The 22,019-nt window shown below is 46.6% G+C and overlaps 1 protein-coding gene across 1 annotated transcript; it reads left to right on the top strand.

Moving 5' to 3' along the window:
* Positions 1 to 85: 85 nt before the first annotated feature.
* On the top strand, positions 86 to 20,195 carry DNAJC11 (DnaJ heat shock protein family (Hsp40) member C11). Its single transcript, XM_086625650.1, has 16 exons — positions 86 to 167; positions 3,261 to 3,390; positions 5,556 to 5,629; positions 6,763 to 6,864; positions 12,047 to 12,175; positions 12,863 to 12,985; positions 14,374 to 14,447; positions 14,943 to 15,132; positions 15,518 to 15,603; positions 16,025 to 16,141; positions 17,138 to 17,293; positions 17,596 to 17,665; positions 17,784 to 17,841; positions 18,522 to 18,664; positions 19,140 to 19,269; positions 19,936 to 20,195. Exons 1-16 carry the CDS (start codon positions 96 to 98, stop codon positions 19,959 to 19,961), a joined length of 1,680 nt encoding a protein of 559 aa, XP_086481776.1. The 5' UTR covers positions 86 to 95; the 3' UTR covers positions 19,962 to 20,195.
* The last annotated feature ends 1,824 nt before the right edge of the window (positions 20,196 to 22,019 follow it).

The raw sequence follows: 22,019 nt of genomic DNA, 5'->3' as shown, positions 1-22,019 counted from the left end.
GGGCCGCTGGGGGGCGCGGCACAGAGCGGCACGCGCCTCGCGCCCGCGCTCTCGCCGCTGCCCCGCCCCGCCGCGCGGGGTGAGAGGTCGGGAAGATGGCGGCGGCCTTGGGCGAGGAGGTGCCGGACAACGAGGACTACTACTCGCTGCTCAACGTGCGGCGGGAGGTGGGCCCGGCGGCGGCGGCGGGCGGCGGGCCGGGCGGCGGGGGGCCGCCGCGGGGCGGGGCGGGGCCGGGCCGGGCCGGGCGGGCCGTGACCCCGGTGCCCGCCTGGGCGGGCCGGTGCGGGGCCCGGCGGGCGGGCCGGGGCTGTGGCAGCGGCTGGCCGGGAGCGGGGCTGGGGAAGTCCCACGCGTTGTGCGGGGCGGGACGCGAGGCGGTCGGTTTGCGGTGAGCTCTGGGTCGGTTTGTCCCAGCGCACGCGGTGGCTCGGCCTTGGGCTGAGACGCGTGTGATGTGCTCGTCTCTCGGCTGCCTGTTCCCGGGGCAGGCAGTGCCGGGGCACCTGCCCGGCGTTTCCAGGTTGGAAACACCTGCGGTTTCTGCAGAACACCTCTCTTCGAAATAAGGAGGATCCATAGCCCTCGGTTTCGTTTTTAAGGATAGATTGGTATTAACTGGTTGAGCTTTGTTACACTACCACAGTGTGGAACTTCGCGGGAGGTAGCTGCTTTTTTATGCTAATAATTAGGCAGTTGTGTAAACTGTGCTGTGGCTTGTCCCATCAAACGCCCCAGCAGTACACGTTACGCTGTATGCACGTGTGTGTGTAGATAGAAACAGAGTTCAGGCACGTCAGCCAAGGCGTTAACGGTTGGGACTGAGAAAGGCTTTTACTGAATGGCTACTACTGCGTGTAATGGGAGTTCAAGGAGTAGCAATTTGGTCTGATGGCTTTGAAAAAACTGTCTTTGCAGTTAATGTCAGCCTGGTGGCCTTGGTGGCAGTCTCCTGTGTCTCATTTATGGAAATCTTCTGTGCTTCTGAAGGAAGAATGTGCGACAATAACTCTCTTTGCAGATCTTCCTAACGCTGTGCAGTAAAGCGTGCTCTTTTTAGACAATTTTCTGGGTGACCCGAGCCCGAGTCTCGTTAAAGCCAGCGGGCTGTGCTTTTAGATCACTCAGCAGCGATCGAAACTGGCCCTTCCCCATGTCAGCAGCGTGCAGGTGCAGAAGCTAAAAGAAAGAGGTGGGAACTGCACAAGGGTTGCGGCTGCTTGGGAGACTGATAGCAAAGGGTTAATAGGTAACATAGCCAGGCCTTCAGTTCTTTGCTAGAGACCAGGAAACTCAGTCTGGAACAGCAGGGAGCTGGAAAGCAAGTTGGAATGGTCTTTGAGGGAGTAATTCTAACCTAGTCGTGGCTGCTTTGCTAATTACCCCTGGCTAATTAAATTCGGTAGAAGTGTCCAGTGGAACGCGGAGAACGTGCGTTTCTGTGCGCTGAGCCAGCTCGGCTGATGCAGCAACCGAACTCGAAACGATGGCTAACCTGGACTTGGCAGCCGATGAGCAGAGCGAGCCGAGCCGCGATTTTGTACGTGTGTGCAAAAGGGTTTGATCTTTTATGGACTTCAGTCCAGCAGAAATGTGCTGGCATGTTTGAGACATTCAGTGAAGCCGTTCAAAGCCCAGGCAGGGAGATGGGACACCTTTTAATTTTGCCTGGGATTTTGGTAATGAAAATGTAACTTGCACGTGATTATTACTGACTAAAGTGTTTCATTGCTGTTTGAAACGGCGTCAGTGTTTCTTTAGCGGTTTCCGAGAGGCCATTGCTCATGAAATATTGAACCGCTGACCCGAGCTGCTCCGTGATGATGAAGGGCCTGATCTAACGTTTTATCGAATGTGGCATTTATGAAAAATGAAGCTGCTCGTTTCTATTGTAGAATCAATAGCACATTAAACCATTTATCATTAATTAGATTAAAGAGTGCCATTTTAGACCCATACGCTCCCCTGCCTTCTCAGCCGAAACTGTGAAAGCTTCAGTCACTGAAGAGCATGCAGAGTAAATGGAATTTGTGTCTCTAAATTCTGTTATCAAAAGTCCTTTCCTGGATGCCCCCTTCTCGCCTGCCGACGGTGTGTTCCTGCCCCTGGCAACCCCTGGCTGCCATACGAGGGACGAGGCTTGCGCGGAGGCAGCCGGCGAGTACCCACCGCGCTGTTGCGGTTATTTCACTCTGCGTGTTTCTCTGGTGCAGAGACGTGGCTTCCCACGCCCCAGGAGGTGCTGCTTGCCTGGACAGTTGTGTCAGGGGCCAGCTGGTAGCTGTGGGCACTGCCTGCGCCTCTTGGGGACGTTCTGGTTGATTTTGGCAGCTGCATTTCCAAATAGGTGTTAACCAGGCTCCCAGGAGTAGACAGCTGCTGAAATGTGAGGACTGTTGCAGGAATGAGAGGAGAAAGGGGAAGTTACCAGGACTCTCTAGAGTCAAAAATAATCCTGCTGTGAGACTGTCTCCTGAGAGATGCTAATGGAAGGAGTGAGGGGTTTTATTCCATTGATTCCAAAAGAGCCACCCGAAAGCTGTTTCCACGATGTGTCTTTGGCACGAGGCCCGGTGCCATCTGAAATTCCAGAGTGGTTGTGGTAAAGAGGAGAGCTTTTCTTCTTTCTTTTTTTTCTTGATGCATTTAGTGACACACTGTTCTGGTTGTCCACCTGCTGCCCGTGAGTGTGTATTTGCGGACAGGTGACGTGCCTGCCTTCCTCGTAGCACAGCAGAGTCCTCACTGGAGAGGAAAGGAGTGCTGGGGAGTCCAGGGACGGGTATAACACTGTAGGTTTACATTTCCTCCCTTTACTGCTGTGACAAGTCAGTGCTCTTTGATAGTTACACTATCTACTTGAGGGTTCAAGATTGAAATATGAGTAGAATTCGATGTACATCTCTGGATTTAAGTGGTGTTATCCTGACTTTGCTCTTCTACAGGGAATGGAGGAGACAGTAGTTGCCTAACAAAAGCAATGTATGAACACAGATTGGGTGGGTGGGTTTTAGTAAACCTTTTGTACGTAGGTGTGCACTGAGGAACTGTTGCACTCTGAACAGTGTGGAAAACACTGGTGGGCATAATTGAACATTCTTTAACTTATGTAACGAAACAAAAGTCCGTTCTTGATTTTGTGTAAGTAAAAGCAGTGTAATGTAATAGCTGATGGAGTTCTCTGTTAGGGCTGATCTTGGGAATGGTCTTTTTTATACAGCATTGGTTGTGCTTTAACTCATTCTCACTGCTTTTCGCAGGCCTCTCAGGAGGAGCTGAAAGCTGCCTACCGCCGGCTGTGCATGCTGTACCACCCGGACAAGCACAGGGACCCCGAGCTCAAAACGCAAGCCGAGCGGCTCTTCAACCTCGTTCACCAAGCTTATGAAGGTCAGTGCAGATCTGCAGTTTGCAGGAACTGCTTCCAGGGCTTTCCCAGGAGGAGGGCTGTGTCTGTGCCTTTCGGAGAAGATGTGTTGTTACAAGGCAGTCATTAAATTTGCTGATACGTAGCTGTGCTTTGTTTCCTGCTTCTCTCCTGCGAGTCAGAGGAGCAATGCGCTGCACATTCTGCACTGAACAAGATGTGGAGTCTGCCTTATTTCTTGTGTGTTGTAAATAATCTTTTCACCACTTCCCTTACTTCTGGAAAGACTCTTCCATAAGAGACTGAGGGCTGAAAAGCTTCAAACAGAAAGATAATTTCATATTTTACTTTTGAATGATGCATCCTGAGTTTGTTCTCTGTCACCTGGCTGTGGTCTCCATTGTTTCTCAGAAAGTTCTTCCATGTGCTAAGACTGAGATAAGGACAATGGATTCATAGTGGGTAGGGGTTTTTCCTCATCCAAAGATGCCAAAGCCCTTTAAAATTATTCTGAATTAAGCTGACGTTTACTGAAATCCTGACGTCACCATAGGTGGTGTAACTGAGGCACAAGGAGGTGGTTCGTTAGAATTAGCTTGCAGGGTTTTGCAAGTGTGGAATGCCAGTGGATTAGAATTACAGGACTCTTCTGCTTTAAAAAAACTGGTGTGCCAAACTACATGGCTGGTCCTGTAGCCTGAAGAGAAACTAAAGCAAAATGATGAATAAATATTCCTCTATTAAACCTCAAAGATGACCTAAGGGTGCGTTTTTTTTCCTCTCATGTTTTCTTAGTGATAAGCATTTGTTTCTTCCAGTTGGACTTGAACGTGGGTGGAGTCTTTTCCATTGTCCCTAGCTGGGCGTTAGGACACATGGGAGCTTTTGCTGGGGAGAACAGTGAAGGTCTTAACACTGACGACATGGGGAATAAAAACTCAGGATGCTTTAGTAATTTCATTTTAATGTGGTGAGTAGGTCTTGCATTGGAGTCAGCATTCCCTTTGAATTCCGTGGCTTGGCTTGGCTCTGCGTTGTGATGTGGATGTAAATTGTTACTCATTTAGTACCAAACGTGAGCGTAATATTTTACAAGCAAAAATTTTGACATCTTGAAAATAAGCCTCCCCACCTCCTGCCTGTTTTATCCCCCTCCTCTTCCATCTCTTAATATCACACAACAAAAGGTTTATTTTATCAGAATTTTTGAAAAATGGTATCTGCCTGTGACATTTAGCAAGGTCAATAAGCTTCAGGCAGTTCGACTCAAAGCTCAGTTACTGGCAGCAGCCTCTTTTTGCCGTCGTGTACACGCCCAGCTCCCTGCAGACTCATCAGTTGCCCCTCAGTGGAAATAAATACATGATAACGAGAAAGCTGGTCTTGGAACTCTGTAGGAAGCATACTGGTGATTTTTTATTTATTTTTTTTTTTAAGGAAAGGTGTGGGATGAGAGATTACTCATTTAAATATGCCTTACATTTCAGAGATTCTTCTTAATTCTATGTGCAGTCTTTTTCCAAAGTAACTGTTCTGCAGTCTCCTGGTGCATTTTATTTTCTCCGTTGCATCAAGTGGCTTTTTGGGATATTCAAATTCTACATGCGTTTTTTCAGTTACCCTGTATTTGATGTTTGGCTGAACTGCCCCATGGAGGTTGCTTTGTTGGTGCTTGGCACGTGCCACATGTTTGGACTGAGTGGAAGGGTCAGTCGACAGGGATGGTAGGGAAGATCGGAACCAGGGAGCGAGGCACCAGTGAGCTCTGAAAGCTAGGCAGAGATAGAAGTCATTTGTCCTCAGAAGGTTTCCAGGGGCTTCTATTGATGAATTGCTACTAATTCCATTGATTATTAGGGGGCTTACGTCACCCTTCAGCCAAAGACAGCAGCATTAAAAACCCGCTGCGTATTCGGTTAGTCTGCATGTCTTTTGTGTTCTCTTCACTTTTTGACTTTAGAAGTAAGAAAAAAAAACCAGGAATTTACTGGGGGGAGAAGTCAGTGTGTCCTGTTAATACAGCATGTGAAAACGTTAAGGGGAGTTAATGTAAAAGTTGAGGGCAACTGTAGAACAGCATGTTTCCGGGATCTGCGCTTGAATTCCGAATGACACTAGTGGGTTGGTCTGAAGTTCAACGAGAAGACCAAAAACTGAGTTCTCTCCTCTCTTGGTTTTTAACTTGCAGTGCTTAGCGATCCACAGACCAGAGCCATCTATGACATATATGGGAGGAGAGGACTGGAAATGGAAGGATGGGAGGTGAGAGAAATTTAGCACCTTATGGCCGGTGGAATTGACTAAACCCGCCTTTATCTGACGTTCTTGTTATCTCGAGCTGCACTGACACCGTGATAGTGACAAATGCCTGTTTGTTTGAAGGCATCCTTGTTTAGTTATTTCTGTCTCTGCTGAGGCACCGTGATGGATTTTCAAAGAATACTTAGGTTTTTCACTTGACAAGGGAATAATAAACCTGACATTCAGAGTTTCCTAATAGGATATTACCATGACAGGTAACATCTTTGAGACAAATGTGTCATTATTGTCCATCTAGTCTCATCTTTTTCATCTGAAACTTTTTTCCCAGCATCAGCTAGCCTCTGAGTTGGAAATTACTTTTTCTTTCTGGGCATTTTGGTTTTGTTTGTTTTTTTCTGTTTGGTTGGTTCTTATGGTTTGAAAGATAACTTGTCCGTTTGGCTCTCTGGTTGCTAAGTCCCCTTGCTAGCCTGGGCTGGTCTTAGTCAATTGCACTACTCTGCTTGTTGCAGAATCATACTGTATTGGGTCAGGCCAGGACCAAGGTCAAATTTGGAGTTAGTAGCAAGAAATGTGGAGCAATAGCAGCGTGTAAGAGACATTTTGGAATTGCATGTGGTGGACTCGATCTTACTTTGAAAAGCCAAATCCAGTACTCTTTCTGTCCATGCTTGGAGCCATACCCGTTTGAAACCCGCAGTCCCTGAGCCACGTAAACATTTGTGAATCAGCGTAGTCTAAAAATCACAGGACTCTTGCTTAATCAGGCCAGAAACTTTCAGTCCTTCTCACTTCTGTCTCTACACCTGGTAGAGAAGCTAGTGGGTAGCTGTTGGTCACGGCTGCGCCGCAGTATCTTGTACTTGCGGTTTGGTTTCGTCAAGGGATTAGAAACAACGAGACCAGTTTCCCTTTCTCAAAGCATGGGGTTTTTCTCATGCCTCCCATTTGATCTGGCCCAGGTGTTTGCTTCCAAACTTTGAGTATTGAAATTGGTGCAGAGTGGCTTACAGCAACAGCAGGGACAACGTGTTAGAGCATACCGGGTCAGTGGACCTCCGTCCTGTCAGCAATGCGATACCCTGAGCATCCTCTTTCTGGTAAGCTTTTGGGTTTGATTTCTTTTTGAGCAGGTCGTGGAAAGGAAGAGAACTCCAGCTGAAATCAGAGAAGAATTTGAGCGTTTGCAGAGAGAGAGGGAAGAAAGACGACTGCAGCAGCGAACTAATCCAAAGGTAGGCAAAGGCTTCATCCTAGTCTCCAGAGTGAATCCGTAAATTATTACAAATATGCAGGGTGTGATGAGCCTGGGTGAGGGGCTACAATAAACAGCCCCTTAGATATCTACACCTAGTGAGTTACTTTTCCTTTTTTGAATATGCAGTTTCTGTGGACAGTGTAGGGAAAACAGCTAATTCTTTGAACAGTCATCCTCTATAGAAAATTCTTTTTCTTTTTTTCATTGGAACATGTAGAAGCAAAATATCTCTTTCAGCAATTTCGAAAATACAGACCGAACGCTGAAATGTTTATGATTTCTTTCCAAGTGTGCCAAATACAATGAAACTCCCTGCAGTTACTGGTTTTCCCGTCTGCACTGCTGTAGTGTCACAGCAATGCAGGGAGATACTCAAACACAGCTTTGAAACCAAAGAAAAATGCAAGGCAGCTACCAGCCAGCTGGGCAGCAGAACTCTTGTGGCTGCAGCACAGTGAGCAAAATCAACCTGGACAGGATTGCGGTCTGGCCAGCTTCACGGTTAGTGCCTGTTGTAGGGAAGCTTGATCTTATCTCAGGATGAGAGTCGTCGGGAGTTCCCTCTCTGGTCTGTTCGAGCAGCCGTAAACTGGCAGTGAATGACCCACCTTGCAGCCGAATCTCGGCTGTTCGGAGGTGATCAAGAACACTGTGTTGAGGATGACGTTCTCCTGGTAGTGTTGGGATGGCGGGGAGAGGTGGAAACGATGATGGATCGCTGCCTCCTCTGTCACCTGCTGCCACTAGAACACTAATGGCCTTCCTGGCTCTGGGGCTGGTAAGTGCGCTGGGCAAACCCAGGGTTTGTCAGGATTGTCACTGACTGAGGCTTGTTGAACCACAAAAGTCTCAGTTTTCGTGCAGTGAACAACATTATCCAAGAGCTACATCTGCACTCACTAAATGTATTCATGCTTTAGTTTACCTCTATCTTTTTTTTTGTCTCTTTTTTTTTTTTTCTTAAACTATCAGAAAGCATTTTGTACTTATTTTTTTAAATGTGTTGGAAATCCATTTCTCCTGTGCAGTGTAGGAATGGTCCGTGGTGGGGAGCCTTAAATTGCCTCCATCTACTCCAAGGTAACTGTGCAGATACTTATGTAGTAAAATAAACTGTAATGAGACATCAGTTTTTGTTTTATTTATAAATGCTTCTATTCTTGGTGGAAAACTGCATATCCCCAGAGCTCTCACTGGAGACTTGCAGTCAAACTGGATTCTGCATCCTGAAGCACAGAAGCACATGTGGCTGTACTCTTACGGTGGCTTTGAAGGAGGAGGTCCCGTGTGTCATTGTGCTCATGCATGGGCTTCTAAAGTGTCACAGCGTAACTTGCATAACCCAAGAAACAAGCTACCAGTCGATTACTGTTACTGTTGGTTTGGAAGGTTGCTGGTGTTCTCGTGGCCAGCAGTTAAAAATCATCACAGTGTTTTCGGAGTGGACAGGAGTGTGAGTACAGTAATGCTTAGGACCGTATCAGAACAATATGCATCTGAGAAGACCTGCAATGTTTTGAGATGTTCACCTTGGCACGCACTTTGGATCTGCGCTGGTCTTGGCAAAGCAAATCGATTAGTACAGATCAGCAGGCTGCTGTGGATAGTGCACGGATACTAACAACTTGTTTGTGCTGGAAGGGTGAATAAGCGTAAGGGGCTGCGAGAATATCTGCTGAACACGGTATTCCAGGCGGTAAGGGATTTCTGGGTGCCACAGAACAGGCAAGTCGAACTGCCTGCGCTGGAGAGGAGGGTGGTTGAGGTCAGAAGGGTCTTCTCAGAGAGGGGCCTGGTTATCTCCGCCTCGTGCTTCTCTGAGACTTCAGGAATTAACGTTTCATCTGGGCGCCTCGTTGGGGCTGTGAGCAGTAAAAAGCAGAGCTGCACCGCGAGGCTCAGCCTCGTGTCCTGCGACAAAATTGGCCATCTGGGTGTTTACAGCAATTGCTGATTGGCGGCCCGTAGAAATGCCTCTCCAGGCAGTGTTCCTGCGGAATGAGGTGGCGCAGCTGTGATCATTTCATACACGAGCGCAAGTTATTTTAAAATTTCCAACGTTTTGTCAGTTCTATAAAACGATTCCAGCAAAATAAAGCATTTTAACCAGAAATGTTGAGCAATAACCAGATGTAGGCAATTTGGCAGGTTTCAAATTGAGTCTATTATTTGCTTTTAGAGCTTTGTTTTTGCTTTCAAAGATGTGCAGAGGGGTTGAAAAGTTCATTACTTGATTTGAGAAGAACCACTTCCTGCTAGGAGAAATTAAATCCCTTTTTTTTGCTGCTGCAGAAGGTCAGCATCTAAGAAGTGCAGGTCGCTGAAGGCTTAGTCTGGCACAGCTTCCATATGGCACCTTCCAGAAGGTAAATCTCTAAGAAAAAAGGCAAGGAGGGAGTATATTCTTCTCTGGCACACCTCTTAATTCCATCAGGAAAGTCTGTTTCGTACTCGCAGGATGGCAAACAGCGGCGATTGTAAAAGATGATACGGGATAACGGCTCCGACGGTCCCGTAGTGCCGTTCCCCAACTTTGTGCCCTGCTGAGCCGGGGCGCTTCGCAGCATGTTGCGTGCGTGCACCGCCGACTTTGAGCAGAGCTTTACAGCTTTTTTCCTGCTGCTCCTTCTTTGGGGACGGCTTTTTCATTTCCAACGGGCTGAGCAGGTGGCTGATGGGGAGCTGCGAGCAGCAGCGGTCCCCTCTCTATTATCCGGTGGCATAGGGGATGCTGTCGTTCTCTGGGAATATTTTTAACTTTACCATCTGCTGCTTTTCCTGTCCTTGTGCCTGAGCCAGTTTCCTTGCCAGGATCTATAGACCTCTGAGGGTGACTTCACCTGCTCGGTGGGAGGTAACGTGTCTGCGCGGAGCCCGCCACTCGCTTCGGCGAAAGCAGCTGAGCAGAAGATCCGCTGGAGAGCCAGGGAGGGAACGGAGACGCTCCTTTCCTCTGAATGGGTCTTGTGAATTTCTGTGGATGGGTTCAAGTGTTTTCCTTTTTTCATTGGGAGGGATAGTTGTTTTAAAATTCAAAGGTGTGAAAAAGGAAATCATAAGATTTTGAGTAAGATTGAAAGAAAGGAGGTGCAATGAATTTCAGGAATGTGTGTGGACCTCAGTGCATCTTTACAACGAGTACGAGTGTTGCGGTATGAATAAACATGGTACAGTAAGATGGTTTTCAGTATTTTTTTTTTTAGTGCAAATTCTTGGGAAAGCTTTACTGCTGCTTATATTCCGGTCTGAGTTGAAAATACGCTATTTTCTGTCTTTTTGCCATTCAATTTCAGCATGCTTACTATACTTAGCTTGATATCCCTTGTTTAAAAACATCTCACTTGGAATTTAAAGTTGCCGTCTGTCAAAGGTTCTGCACCGAATGTGGGACTGCACAGGGAAAATCTTTCTTTCTATCCTACTTCTGTTACGAAAGATCTTGGATATTAGACTTCCTTGAATTGAAGAGCATCAGAGAAAAGTAGAAATAGTTCTCTCTTTTGTTAAAATAAATGCTCACCTGTATTTAGACGTGCATGATCGGCCACTCTGGAGTGTGTTTGCTGGAATTTCAGGGAGTGGAGTTGGCACTTTCTGTTTCTCTTTGGTGGTTCTACTCCGTGCCTTTCCAGTGGGCTGGCGCAGCAGCACAGGGCTGCGCCACTTCCCTGGCAGCTGGTGGTTTTGCTGTGCTTCACTCTTGTGTTGGCCTCATTTCAAGGAGAAGCACAACGTAGGAGAGGGCTGAAACTGAAGAAGTTGTAGCATCTGGAGAGCAGATCCCTGGAAGGTGACTTTGCAGATGTTTCCTGAAAAGTTGCCTTCTGCAGCAAGGGCAGGAGCTGATCGTTTGTGCTGCCGCGAACAGAACGATGAGCACAATTGCTTTGAAATTCGCCAGCCTGCCAAGAGTAATTCATAACAGTTGGGGCACAGACCCTGTTCCAGAGTTCTCCTGGAAATAATCACACCACCTTGTGTTAAAATACGTGTCTGATTTTTGCTGCATAAGAAATCAGGAGATAAACATTGAGAGGAGTTCGAGATTCTCCATGGCAAATAAATAATTGGGAGCCAAAGTGGCAAGAAGTTTCAAGTCCTGTCAAACCCTGCAATTTTTCCTATATTTATGGTTCAGGGTTTGATTAGAGTGGCGTGAGCAAGGAAAAATGCTCACTCAGATGGAAACAGGAATTTATTCCATCCATCCTTGGACTCTGTGTGAGTGGTTTTTGTGCTATTGAGCACAGCTCAGCTGTTGAGTTTCTTTATACCAATTGCTCAGAGTTCATTCTGTGCTTGTGTGCAGAGTTTGGGGGTTTTTTTATTGCAACTGGTACATTTTATATGAGCTGGAATGCTGTTTAATAGGTCTATAGGGAAGGTTTCCAACGCCTCTTCAAGTTATGTGACCTAGACAGGGTTCTAATCGTGCCCTTTTCAAACAAACCCACTCTTGCAGTTAGGCTGAGTGAGCACAGCAGCAGGTAGCCAGACTATTTAGCCGTGGCCTAGTTTTTTGTAGGAATAAGCTTTAGGCACTACTTCTGTGGTCTGAGAAAGGAAATATTTTCCACTTGCTAAAAGTCTATCTTCGTCAAACTTTTATTCTGATTACCATATATAGACAGGAAAAAGAAAACAAAGTTTTTGACTAACGAGGTCGATTCCAAGTGAATGATGCAGCTTAAAACTACGTTGTTTCAGATAATTCATAAGAAGAAAGCATTTAAAGGATTTCTGGACAAGTTCCATTGAAGAAAATCAATTTCTAAAATTTACTATTTCAACCTCAAAGTACTGACGGAGCAGAGTCAGTGGTGGGGGAAGAAGAAACCTGCTTCATGAAAGTGTTCTACCTACTTCTGTTATGTGTCACAATAGAAAAATTGCCTACTGGTATAAGTTGTCTTCCTGCTGAAAAACTCTTTTATCCGGTTTATTTTATGGCTTATATTGCTGTTTTAGAATATTGTAATTGTTCATTTTTGTTTGTCTTGAATGTGTAAGAAATGCATTTTAGAGCAGTAAAGGTAATTGCAGGACAAGTCAAAAACTGCCAAAAACTTTACTCGTATGTAAGGATGCTTTAGCCGTTTGGCCTGTATGCCCTGGGTGTTTGTTAACGCTACGTACTCGTTTCGCTTGTCATTCCTTAGGGAACAATTAGTGTCGGAATAGATGCCACTGACCTCTTTGATCGTTACGACGAAGAATATGAAGACGTGCCTGGGAGCAGCTTTCCCCAGATCGAGATAAACAAAATGCACATATCCCAGTCCATCGAGGTAAGGAGGGCAGACCCCGCTGCTGGTGTGGGGCAGCCTGAGCTGACGAGGCACTGCAGTGCCAAGCAACAGAAACCGAAACCCTGCTCGGGGGGTTTCTCATCGTGATTTGTGGAAGGACACGGTTACCAGTGTGGGTGGGAAGAGGAGGCTCGGTTCCAGCAGGACTGCGCCTTGGCTGTACGGCACACGTTTGACTGGTTTGTAGGCTACAGCAGCCCTGCCCTCCCGCTAGCGGGGAGGCTCAGTCGTGATGGAAAACAGGTACCTGTTCTCACTGAACACAGAGTGTTTTGTGCATGAAAAGAAACGGCGCCCAGCTTCGAGGATGTGGGTGAGGAAGGCAGGGGGAAGTGTTTCCTCTGTTGCAAAGAATTGAAGAAATCTAGTCTGCTAGTGAGAGTGGAGGGGTTTGCAGCTCAGGGTCAGGAATACAAGTGGCACAGTAAAGGTGTCACAAATGCCTGGTACGGTAAGAATTAGCTCACTTTTTGCCATGCTTGATCTTTGACTACAAAATTTAGAGCAAGTGTGGCCATGGCTGGTTGGATGACAAGAAGTCAACTGGAGTGTTACCTGTCTCTGGGGGATTATTCTCTCTGCAGTCACGATTATGTCCTTGCAGAATACGCATCAAACGTGTGAATTGCCATCAGAGTAATTGGTAACAATATATTCGTTTTTCAGGCACCACTGACTGCCACGGACACAGCAATACTGTCTGGTAACCTTTCCACCCAGAACGGGAACGGAGGTGGATCGATTAATCTTGCTCTGAGACGAGTGACATCTGCCAAGGGATGGGGAGAGGTAAGAGTACTGGCAGTTACGCGTTTTTGTATCCGCGTGTTTCAGACTGTGTGGATCAGTTACCTTGTGTTAGGGACCTTTAGCTCTGCTTCGTTTTGTATTACCAAGTGACCCCTCCCCACTTGAGCAGGGGAGTCAGGAAAAGGAAGGAGGACCCGGGGGTTGAGATAAGAACTATTTAATAATTGAAATAAAATAAAATGGAAAATAATAATGATAATAATAACAGTACATACAGACAAGTGATGTACGGTGCAATTGCTCACCATTCCTTGACCAATGTCCAGTCCATTCCTGGGTAGTGATCCCGGAGCAGGAAAATCCTGGAACTGCAATCCTGGAAGAGAGGGAGTAAGCCTCGGGAGCGGAATGATGGGTGAGACCCTGGGTCATTAGCAAAAACAAGTTGAAAAGTCCTTGATTGCTATGGATACCTGCATACCCCAGCTGGCTACAGACTAAAACAAAGTGTCTTATCAGCTTTGTTCTCACCAAATCCGGTGCTGCAGTCTTCTTAAAAATGCAGCTTACTTTAGAAATTCTGTGTTTCTACCCCAGTGAAACCAGGACAGCCTTGCTAGACAAAGGACTTTGAGACGCTCGTGGCGTTGCTGCTATGGCTGGCAGGTGGCTCTGCTTTCTGCACCTTCCTTTTTGCACACTAGCTCCTCCTAACCTGTTTCTTGTGAGAAATGGGAGTTTTCCTCTCGTTTGGGAATTCATAGACTGGAGGCATTTGATTTGCATCAGGATTTTGTAATATTGGTAATGCAGGACCTTGTCATGAGTCAGTTGACTAAAAAAGTTTTAAAAAACCCATGTAATAAACTTACTTGGGAGATACAGATGTAGTAGGAACTGCTTTTGCAGATTTTGTCAAGAAAAGCGTTGGGTCTAAGAGCTGCTTCCATTAATGAGACTGAACAGCACCAAATAAACGTTGAGTAGCAGCCCTGGACGTCACCCAGAGCAGTGGATGAAGCAGCAGGAGTATTTTGCAGACACTGAGATGGTGCAGCAGCAGAACTGCTGACAACGTTACTGTGAGCCTGTCCTGAGGACTCATCCTCAGAGCCAAGCCTTGTTTGCCATTGTGGCGCTGGCATGGAGGTGTTTTCTTCTTTTTCACTGGAGCACCCGGAGCAGGTACTACTAGTAGTAGCCTGCAGGACTGTGAAACTCGCTTTGTTTCACTCATGAGGACCCTACTCAGTGAGACACCTCTTATTCTGAATGCAAAGCTAGCAGACAAGAGAGGATGCTGAAATACATGGTAAATGTTACTCATATTTGTAAAACGTCTGCAAGTAAATGATGCTCGTGAAGTACTTTGTCACTGTTGTAAAAGATGTTTTCTTGTAACGATTGGACATTGTGCGTTTAAACAGTTGGAGCTTGGAGCAGGAGACCTTCAGGGACCTCTCTTCGGTCTGAAGATGTTCCGTAATCTTACGCCAAGATGGTAAATATTATAAAAATGGTCTAATGGTGTAGGCTTGCTTCTTTTTGTATTCTCTAACTTAGTAAATATGCCATTCCTCGGAGCTTATACAAGGATCTTGTTCCCTGTAGAATGCTTTAATGCTGTTTTTTGGAGCTGATGCTGGAGAATTATTAAATAGCAGGGCTGCTATCTTCTAGCAGCCAAGCGTGCTGCCTCTACAGAAGACCAGGGCTTTGTCTGCCTTGGGCGAGAAGCGCAAGGCTGGAGGGTAGCCTGCTGCGTTGGCTGCGGTGTCATGGCACGGACCAATAAACTAGGGCATGAGCCTGCTCTTCTGGGCAGTGCTGTGGTTGGTACAGTACTGAATTAGTTCTGAGTTTTTCCTGAAACCCTCAGGCATCGTGCTCTTTGCAGGATGGTCTCTGCACAGTCAGCAAGGTTTCTGGGAAAGAAAGAATGTCCATCTGGGAGCCTGTGTTTCGTCACTGATGAGGCTTTCCTTGTTTCTCCTAGTTTCATCACTACAAACTGCGCCCTGCAGTTTTCATCCCGTGGGATCCGCCCAGGCCTCACCACGGTCCTAGCCCGCAACCTCGACAAGAACACGATGGGGTACTTGCAGTGGCGGTGGGGCATCCAGTCAGCCATGAACACCAGTATTGTCCGGGATACAAAAACCAGCCATTTCACCGTGGCGTTACAGGTGAGAGTCCTGTTGCTCTACGCAGGGGGCTGATACTGCTCTGTGGAACAGAAGTGCCTTGACTTTTCCGTCCCACCAGTGTTTTGGCTTGGGACCAGAGGATAATGGAGCAGTTGGTACTGTCTCGTATGAACGTCTGATGTAGGTAACCAGCTGCATTTGGCAGAGCCCAACGTTTTGCACCCAACGTTGTCATATCTAATGTGGATCAGCGCAGATGAGGGTCAGGGTGCACAACACAGCCTGCAGAGATTGCAGGCTGTGACAAGTACGTGGTAGGCATTGCTGTGTCTTGTGTGCCACTTAGGATAAGGAGGAAATTGGGGGAAACATTCAGTGGTGGCTGAGGGTACGTTCACATACATTTATGCCTCTTGTGTTTCAGCTGGGAATCCCCCATTCTTTCATGATGGTCAGTTATCAGCATAAGTTTCAGGACGAGGATCAGACACGAGTGAAAGGTTCTCTCAAGTAAGTGTGCAACAGGAAACTCACATTGCTCACAGCCTGAAGAATCAGTCCTCTCCTGCTGTTGTAGGCCTCCACGTTGCACACAAATCAAATGCTTCTCTGGACATCTGCTTTTCATTAATTAAGTCTAGTAACCACTGAAATGGATATTGTGGAAGCTTAGCGGAATTGAAAATACTCGTGTGTGGTATCTCTGTGTCATCACCAACAAGAAATCCAGAAGTTCTTGTAATCTATTTACTTCTTTGCAAGCTGAAAAGACTAATCTCACCTTGTAAATACACTGCGATTCTTCCAGTAGCCAACATTTGCTGCACACAGATGTATTTGCATGTTTTACTTATGGGAGAATTATGGGATTCAGTAAAGAGAAATTCAGGAATCTTTCCTGTCTTACCAGTTTTTGGTTCTGTCATTCTAGGGCGGGTTTCTTTGGGACCATAGTGGAGTACGGAGCAGAGAGGAAGATTTCCAGACACAGCGTTTTAGGAGCCACTGTCAGTGTTGGTGTTCCCCAAGGAGTATCCTTGAAAATCAAGTCAGTTCAAAATTAAAACTCTAAATTGCAGAGTCTGACCATAACCTGCGTTATTCTGTTTCCGATATTCAGGTGGGAAGGTCCCAGTCGTAGGGCAATACAGGTACATTGATATATCACTGGGAAAGGGTGCAGCTGCCCTCGCCTCTGAGACAGGCAGTGCCCATGGGCAGCAATGTGTGTTTCTGCTGGTGTTACTCTGGGCCTGAGCCACCTCTTCCAGGGCTAGTGCGTGTACCTGCATCAAACTAGTCTGAAAATACAGCCTGAAATAAGGTTTGGAGCGTTACGGTGAGTGGATGGCAGATTTCTGAGAATGATATTAGTAGAAATGGATTTAATTGTGTTCCATTTTTGTAGCTCTGTACACAAGTATACGTGTGAATTACTGAATTACCATTAACTAACGTAGGTGATCGTGCTATCAATAAGCTGCAGTTTCGAGGTGGGGCAGAGCTCCCTCAGGGTTCCCGTGCCATGGGCCATTTTTCACCGGTGCCGGCAGAGGTGTGCCAGGGCACGGGAACCACAGGGATGTGACGCCCGCCCTCCTGAGACAACGGGTGTTTTCCAAAATAAATGTTATTATAAGCATCAGAAAAACACTCATGTGCTCCTTCCTTGAAGGCACATGCCAGTGTTGTGAACATAGACCTTCTCTATACACGTTTTCTTTTGATGATGATGTTGGTCCCTTTCTCTGGTGAAATTAATGACCAAATAAATTCTCCTAAGATTAAAAAACCACTTTAGAATGACCAGGTACCATCACAAGAGATGTCTGCTACATAAAAGTGTGGCTCTGGGTGGCGTCAGCTGTCTGTCTGCTGTTGTCTTGTTTCAGTTTATCAGATTTTCACCTTTCTGAGCTCATCGTTCGTCTCTCCTTCGGTTCGGCGGTGGTTCAGCAGCGTACACTCCTGCTAAGTGTCCTTAATCAAACAGGTTAAATTCTGCGTTTCCTCTGACCTGTCACTCTGTTCTTTTTTGTTTCAGGTTGAATAGGGCTAGCCAGACCTACTTCTTCCCCATCCACCTAACGGATCAGCTGCTTCCCAGTGCTGTATTTTATGCCACTGTGGGACCTCTCGTTATCTACTTCGCCATGCATAGGCTAATCATCAAACCCTACCTCCGGGCACAAAAGGAGAGGTGAGCTCGCAAGACTGTGTTTTAAGTTCAGAGCTGGGAAGTCCCCTTGAGTGCCTCCGGGAGCCCAGTGCACAGGCCGGGATATCCAGCTGAGGCACTGAGGCTCACTGCGTCAGCGATACTGCTGCATTCTGGAAGCCTACAAAAATATCCTGAAAGGTGGGAAGAACCTTAAAACTGAGCTCATTTCTGTGAGGTTGTGGGTCAGTTGTAGTTGGGGTGGGTACGCAGACGTCTGCCACTTCGCGGCTGAATCTCATCCACTGCGTAGAGCTGACGTGATGTTGACTTCCTTATGGCAGAGAGCTGGAGAAGCAAAGGGAGAGCACGGCCAGCGATATCCTGCAGAAGAAGCAGGAGGCTGAAGCTGCAGTAAGTCTTTCTGGTAACTAATGCCCCTTAGTTAAAGGAAGCTGTTTTCACCCTGGGCTTTTCTCTTTTGGACACAGTGTCTGGCACTGCTTGATTTTTGCTCTGCCCCTTGTGACAGGTCCGGTTAATGCAAGAGTCTGTCCGGAGGATAATTGAAGCAGAGGAAGCCAGAATGGGTAAAGATTACAACACTGTTTGCTTACTCCATAAATTTGAAGAGAGAAAGGAACAATACAAAGGCTGGGTGGTTGAGGGGGAGAAATGCAAGGTATGGTTTCTTGGTTTTGCCCCTAATGAAGCACAGCATAGTTGCTATTGTTCATGTAGTGGGGAAGTTCCATTATCATTCGGCTTCTGGTGCGTAAGCTTAGTAGGGATCTGCTGAATATTATCTTGGGATGTGCTGTGAGGTGGATCAACAGGCTGAAGACAATAGTCTGGATCCACCTCTTCACAAAAGAGGAGTGTGTGTATAAATATGTGCAAAAGTTATAGTCTGAAGTTTAGGTTTCACTGGTCTCTAGCTTACACAGTTTGTTCGTGAATTGTAGTGGAAATCATAATTCTGATGTTTGCTAGCAGTTTCCAAGAGAATGTTCCAAAGTGGACTGACATCCACTTGGACTGTGACATCAGTGTGACACGGAAGTCATATCACTCTGTCCTAGTGCTGAAGATTGCTAACAGACTATCAAGGTAGAAATGGTCTTCTGTCTTGAGAAGTATAGGTCCAGGCAGGGAAAATTTAAATATTATTGAGAGCAAGAGAAGATGCCAGGATGGTCTGTTCAGGAGTGCCTGCCTGGCTGTCGGTGGAAAGCCTTTCATCACAGCTGCGATTTCCTGTGAATTGCAGGTTTGATTGTAGTGAACGCCTGGTATGGGAAGTTTGTTAATGACAACAGCAGGAAGAATGAGAAGGTGAAAGTAATAGATGTGACTGTGCCCCTGCAGTGCTTGGTGAAAGACTCCAAACTCATCCTTACAGAGGCATCCAAGGTACGTAGCTGTTCTGTCGAAGGCCGGGCTCAGATGTGTGACTCAGAGTTTTGACTGACCCCTGTGCTGTCCTACCAGGGGATTTCTGCAGCGTGCTTGAAGCTAGTGACTCTGGATCAATTTACAGAAGCCGTTTACATGCCAAGTGTTAGGAGCCTCTAAGAACTTCTGTTTCTCTGGGCATTTCCAGTGCCACAGAAACAGCATCTCTCTATTTGCAGTGTAGGACAGTCGTGTTACAGAGTCTGGGGCCCGTACATCAGAAACTTCCCACCTCCCTGATTTGCTTTTTTCTGCGTTTAAAACTTGCCACTGAGGAGGCAATTCCTTTGCTTCTTGTCTCATCTCATTGGCAACAAAATACCTTTTTTTTTTTTGAGTGACGCCTCGCTCTGACACTAAGAAATGTTTTGGGTCAGGCGAAGAGCTATGAAAGTCCGTTCCCTGATGCTCATCCATCCTTCTCTGTTTCCAGGCTGGGCTGCCGGGTTTCTATGACCCCTGCGTGGGTGAGGAGAAGAGTTTGAAAGTGCTTTATCAGTTCCGAGGAGTTCTGCACCAAGTGATGTCAGCTGACAATGAGGCCCTTAGGATACCAAAGCAATGTAAGTAGCAAGGACCGCGCCGCTCCTTCGCTCAGGAACCAGTAAGGGATTGCTTCAGCTCTGTGTGGCGAAGCACAGGCAACTGGGGTTGTGGGGTTGAGAACTGGGGTTACTGAACTGAACTATGATGTGCCTCTGGAGTACGACCTGAAAGAGCTCAGCGCACTGCTGCGGCTGTTTGTACCATCTAACCTTATGGATCTAACTGGAGGTAGAACAGAGGCCTCCTGCAGCTGCCGGTGTCCCTGCCGGGCAGTTCACCCCATTGCGTTGCCCTTTGAGGACCGAATCGAGTATGTGAAGGCGAAGTGGATGCCAAGAGCCAGATTTCTTCCTCATTCCCATTTATCTATGTGCCAGAACATTTTCCCTGCCAGAGTAATTTTGTGAAACCGATATCTGCTAGTGATAAGTTTTACTGGTACCCCCGTAGGTCTGGGGAGTTGGTAAAGGGCACGTTGTGCTCTAGACCAGCTGCCTGGCCCAATTTAAGAAGCACATCCAACTTGCAAAGCTTCCGTAAGTGCATTGGAGGTGTAGATGAATCGTGTTCAGTTAGCAGCCAGAAATGTTCCTGTCTCTTTCTGGTACAGTGGTAAGTTCAAGCCAGGATGTGTCTCTTCCGACAGAAGTGGCATGTATCCATTTATTGTTCTCATCCGACAGCTCACAGAATCGATGCAGATGGCTAATCTGGTGAGAGCGTGCGCGTCCGTTACAGTACCTGGGTCAACGGAAACTGCAAAACCTTCCCCCAGATGCTACGAGTTTGAACAGAGACATTTTTATTTTTGCTGTCCGTATAGCAGGCGGTGTCCTACCAGATACGTTAGGAGACAAAATGAGAGAACCTGCTTCTACGGGTGGCTCCAAGGCAATACTGCTCTGAATTGTGGCTCAGTAACCAATAAAGCAACGTGACTCTGAACGTGCAGTGCTTTCTGCTGAGGTCGAGCGAGCGGGCACTGCGCACCGCCCGTCACGCAGCCCTGTCCTTCCTGCTGCCGTTTGGCCACAGTCCGTTTGCGCGGTCTTGAGTGTATCTCCCTGTGCTGAGCAGGGAAGACCTGTTGTTCTCGCCTCTCCTGGGGTAGGTAACATACCTTTTTGTGCTCCTGAGAGGAAGTGAAGTTCTCTGGCCACCTCCTGGAAGGCCTCTGTGTAAATCCTTTGGTTGGAAAGAGGACAGAGATTGTTTTCCGTCTCAAATCTGTATTCGAAATGTACTTGTTAAGAACAAGTATGTTTGAAATGAAGTTCTTTGCCTTTTGTAGTAACATGGACCTCTTCAGCATGAATCTCTCCAGCTGCTCATTTCAAACACTGCTGTTCCAGACAAGGACCCGGGGTATAATAATTGTCTTATTCATTCTTCTGCCACCTAGAATCGTGTACTATCAAGGTTTTCAAGAAAGGAGGAAAGCAAGCAGGGGAGGACAGAAATTCATTTCATTTGATTCTGATGCTGCAGCTATCTCTTCCCATGTAATTTGTTTCTAGGAAAAAGTGGAATGTAGTTTATAGTAAACCAGACCAAAGCGAGGAGAGATTTCAAATGGGTAAAGAGCTGAAAACGTAAAATTCAGCTGCCCTTTCTAAAAAGCATCAGTTCTGACATAAATTCATGGGCTTTATCTTGCATAGAAGCCATGCCAGTAACTTACCAGCAAAAAGGGCAGTCCTGTTCTGGTGACACAGCAGATGGGAACGGCAGCCTTGTAGTACGTACTACATGCTGCGTACATCGACTCTCCTGAGGCTTTTTTGTAGAGAAAGGGAATGATGGTGGCTGTTCCTCCGTCACAGTTCTGCTCTTGGCGAGTCCTAGAGCAGCCTTCATGGCTGACACATGAGAGAGAGGGGAAGAAAGGGCCACGTCGGCAGTGCGTGTGGTTCTTCACAACCACTGCCATAGATCGTGTCCTGGATGTACCTGGCCCCTCTTTGTGCAGCTGTGGTTCTCTGCTCAGGTCATTGTAACATGAGAATTACATTCCCAAAAGCAGACTTACTTAAGCCAGTCGGAAAGAGATGCTTTCCCTGTCTGATAAAACAAGTTCATACAATTAAGGAGTGTTCACTTGTTTTTATTAAAAGCAAAACAAAACTCTTCAGATGTCATCAGCTCCTGGTGCAGGATTTTATTTCACTGATGACCAGTGTTCTGTTGATCTGAAATTAAATGTAAAATGTGCAATAAATTATATTCAGCTGAAAAGTAGCCCACATTCCCTTTGCATCTGTAGGACACTCTTGAAAATAAACTCCTGAAAAGCAAGGGTTGCACGTTTTGTAAATGTAACTGCACCCTCTCGTCACATCCTGCTTATTGACCTCTTTTGATCGCTTGTATGTGTAACTAGTTGAACTGGGCAGAAATCGCCACCAGAAATTCCTTTTTCATGCCTTGTCAGGGCACGAAGTGTGTAGTCAAGAGTAAGAGCCAGTCTGTAGTGAGTAGGATGTGGCAGGATACTCCTGAGAGGAGTACTGAGAATTAAGTTTGGCATAAACAAGTGCAAAATACAACACATTTACTGCTAATTACAAAGAGGAATCTTAGCGTAGCCCTACGTCGAGCAGTGACACTGAGGAATGTCTTCCTGAAAAAGGTTTGCACAATAAAGCAATTCTCATTTCTGACAACTTCCGAGATACAGTTTCTGCTGTCATGAAGGTGTTTTCTTGCATATTGTCTACGGTAAAACGTAGAGAAGTAGCGATGTGATTCTAAGAACTGCTCCGTGCTT

Source organism: Tauraco erythrolophus, chromosome 23, assembly GCF_009769465.1.
Source record: "Tauraco erythrolophus isolate bTauEry1 chromosome 23, bTauEry1.pri, whole genome shotgun sequence".
NCBI lineage: Eukaryota > Metazoa > Chordata > Aves > Musophagiformes > Musophagidae > Tauraco > Tauraco erythrolophus.
The sequence above is the reverse complement of the archived record's forward strand: the minus strand, read 5'-3'. Positions and strand labels throughout refer to the sequence as shown.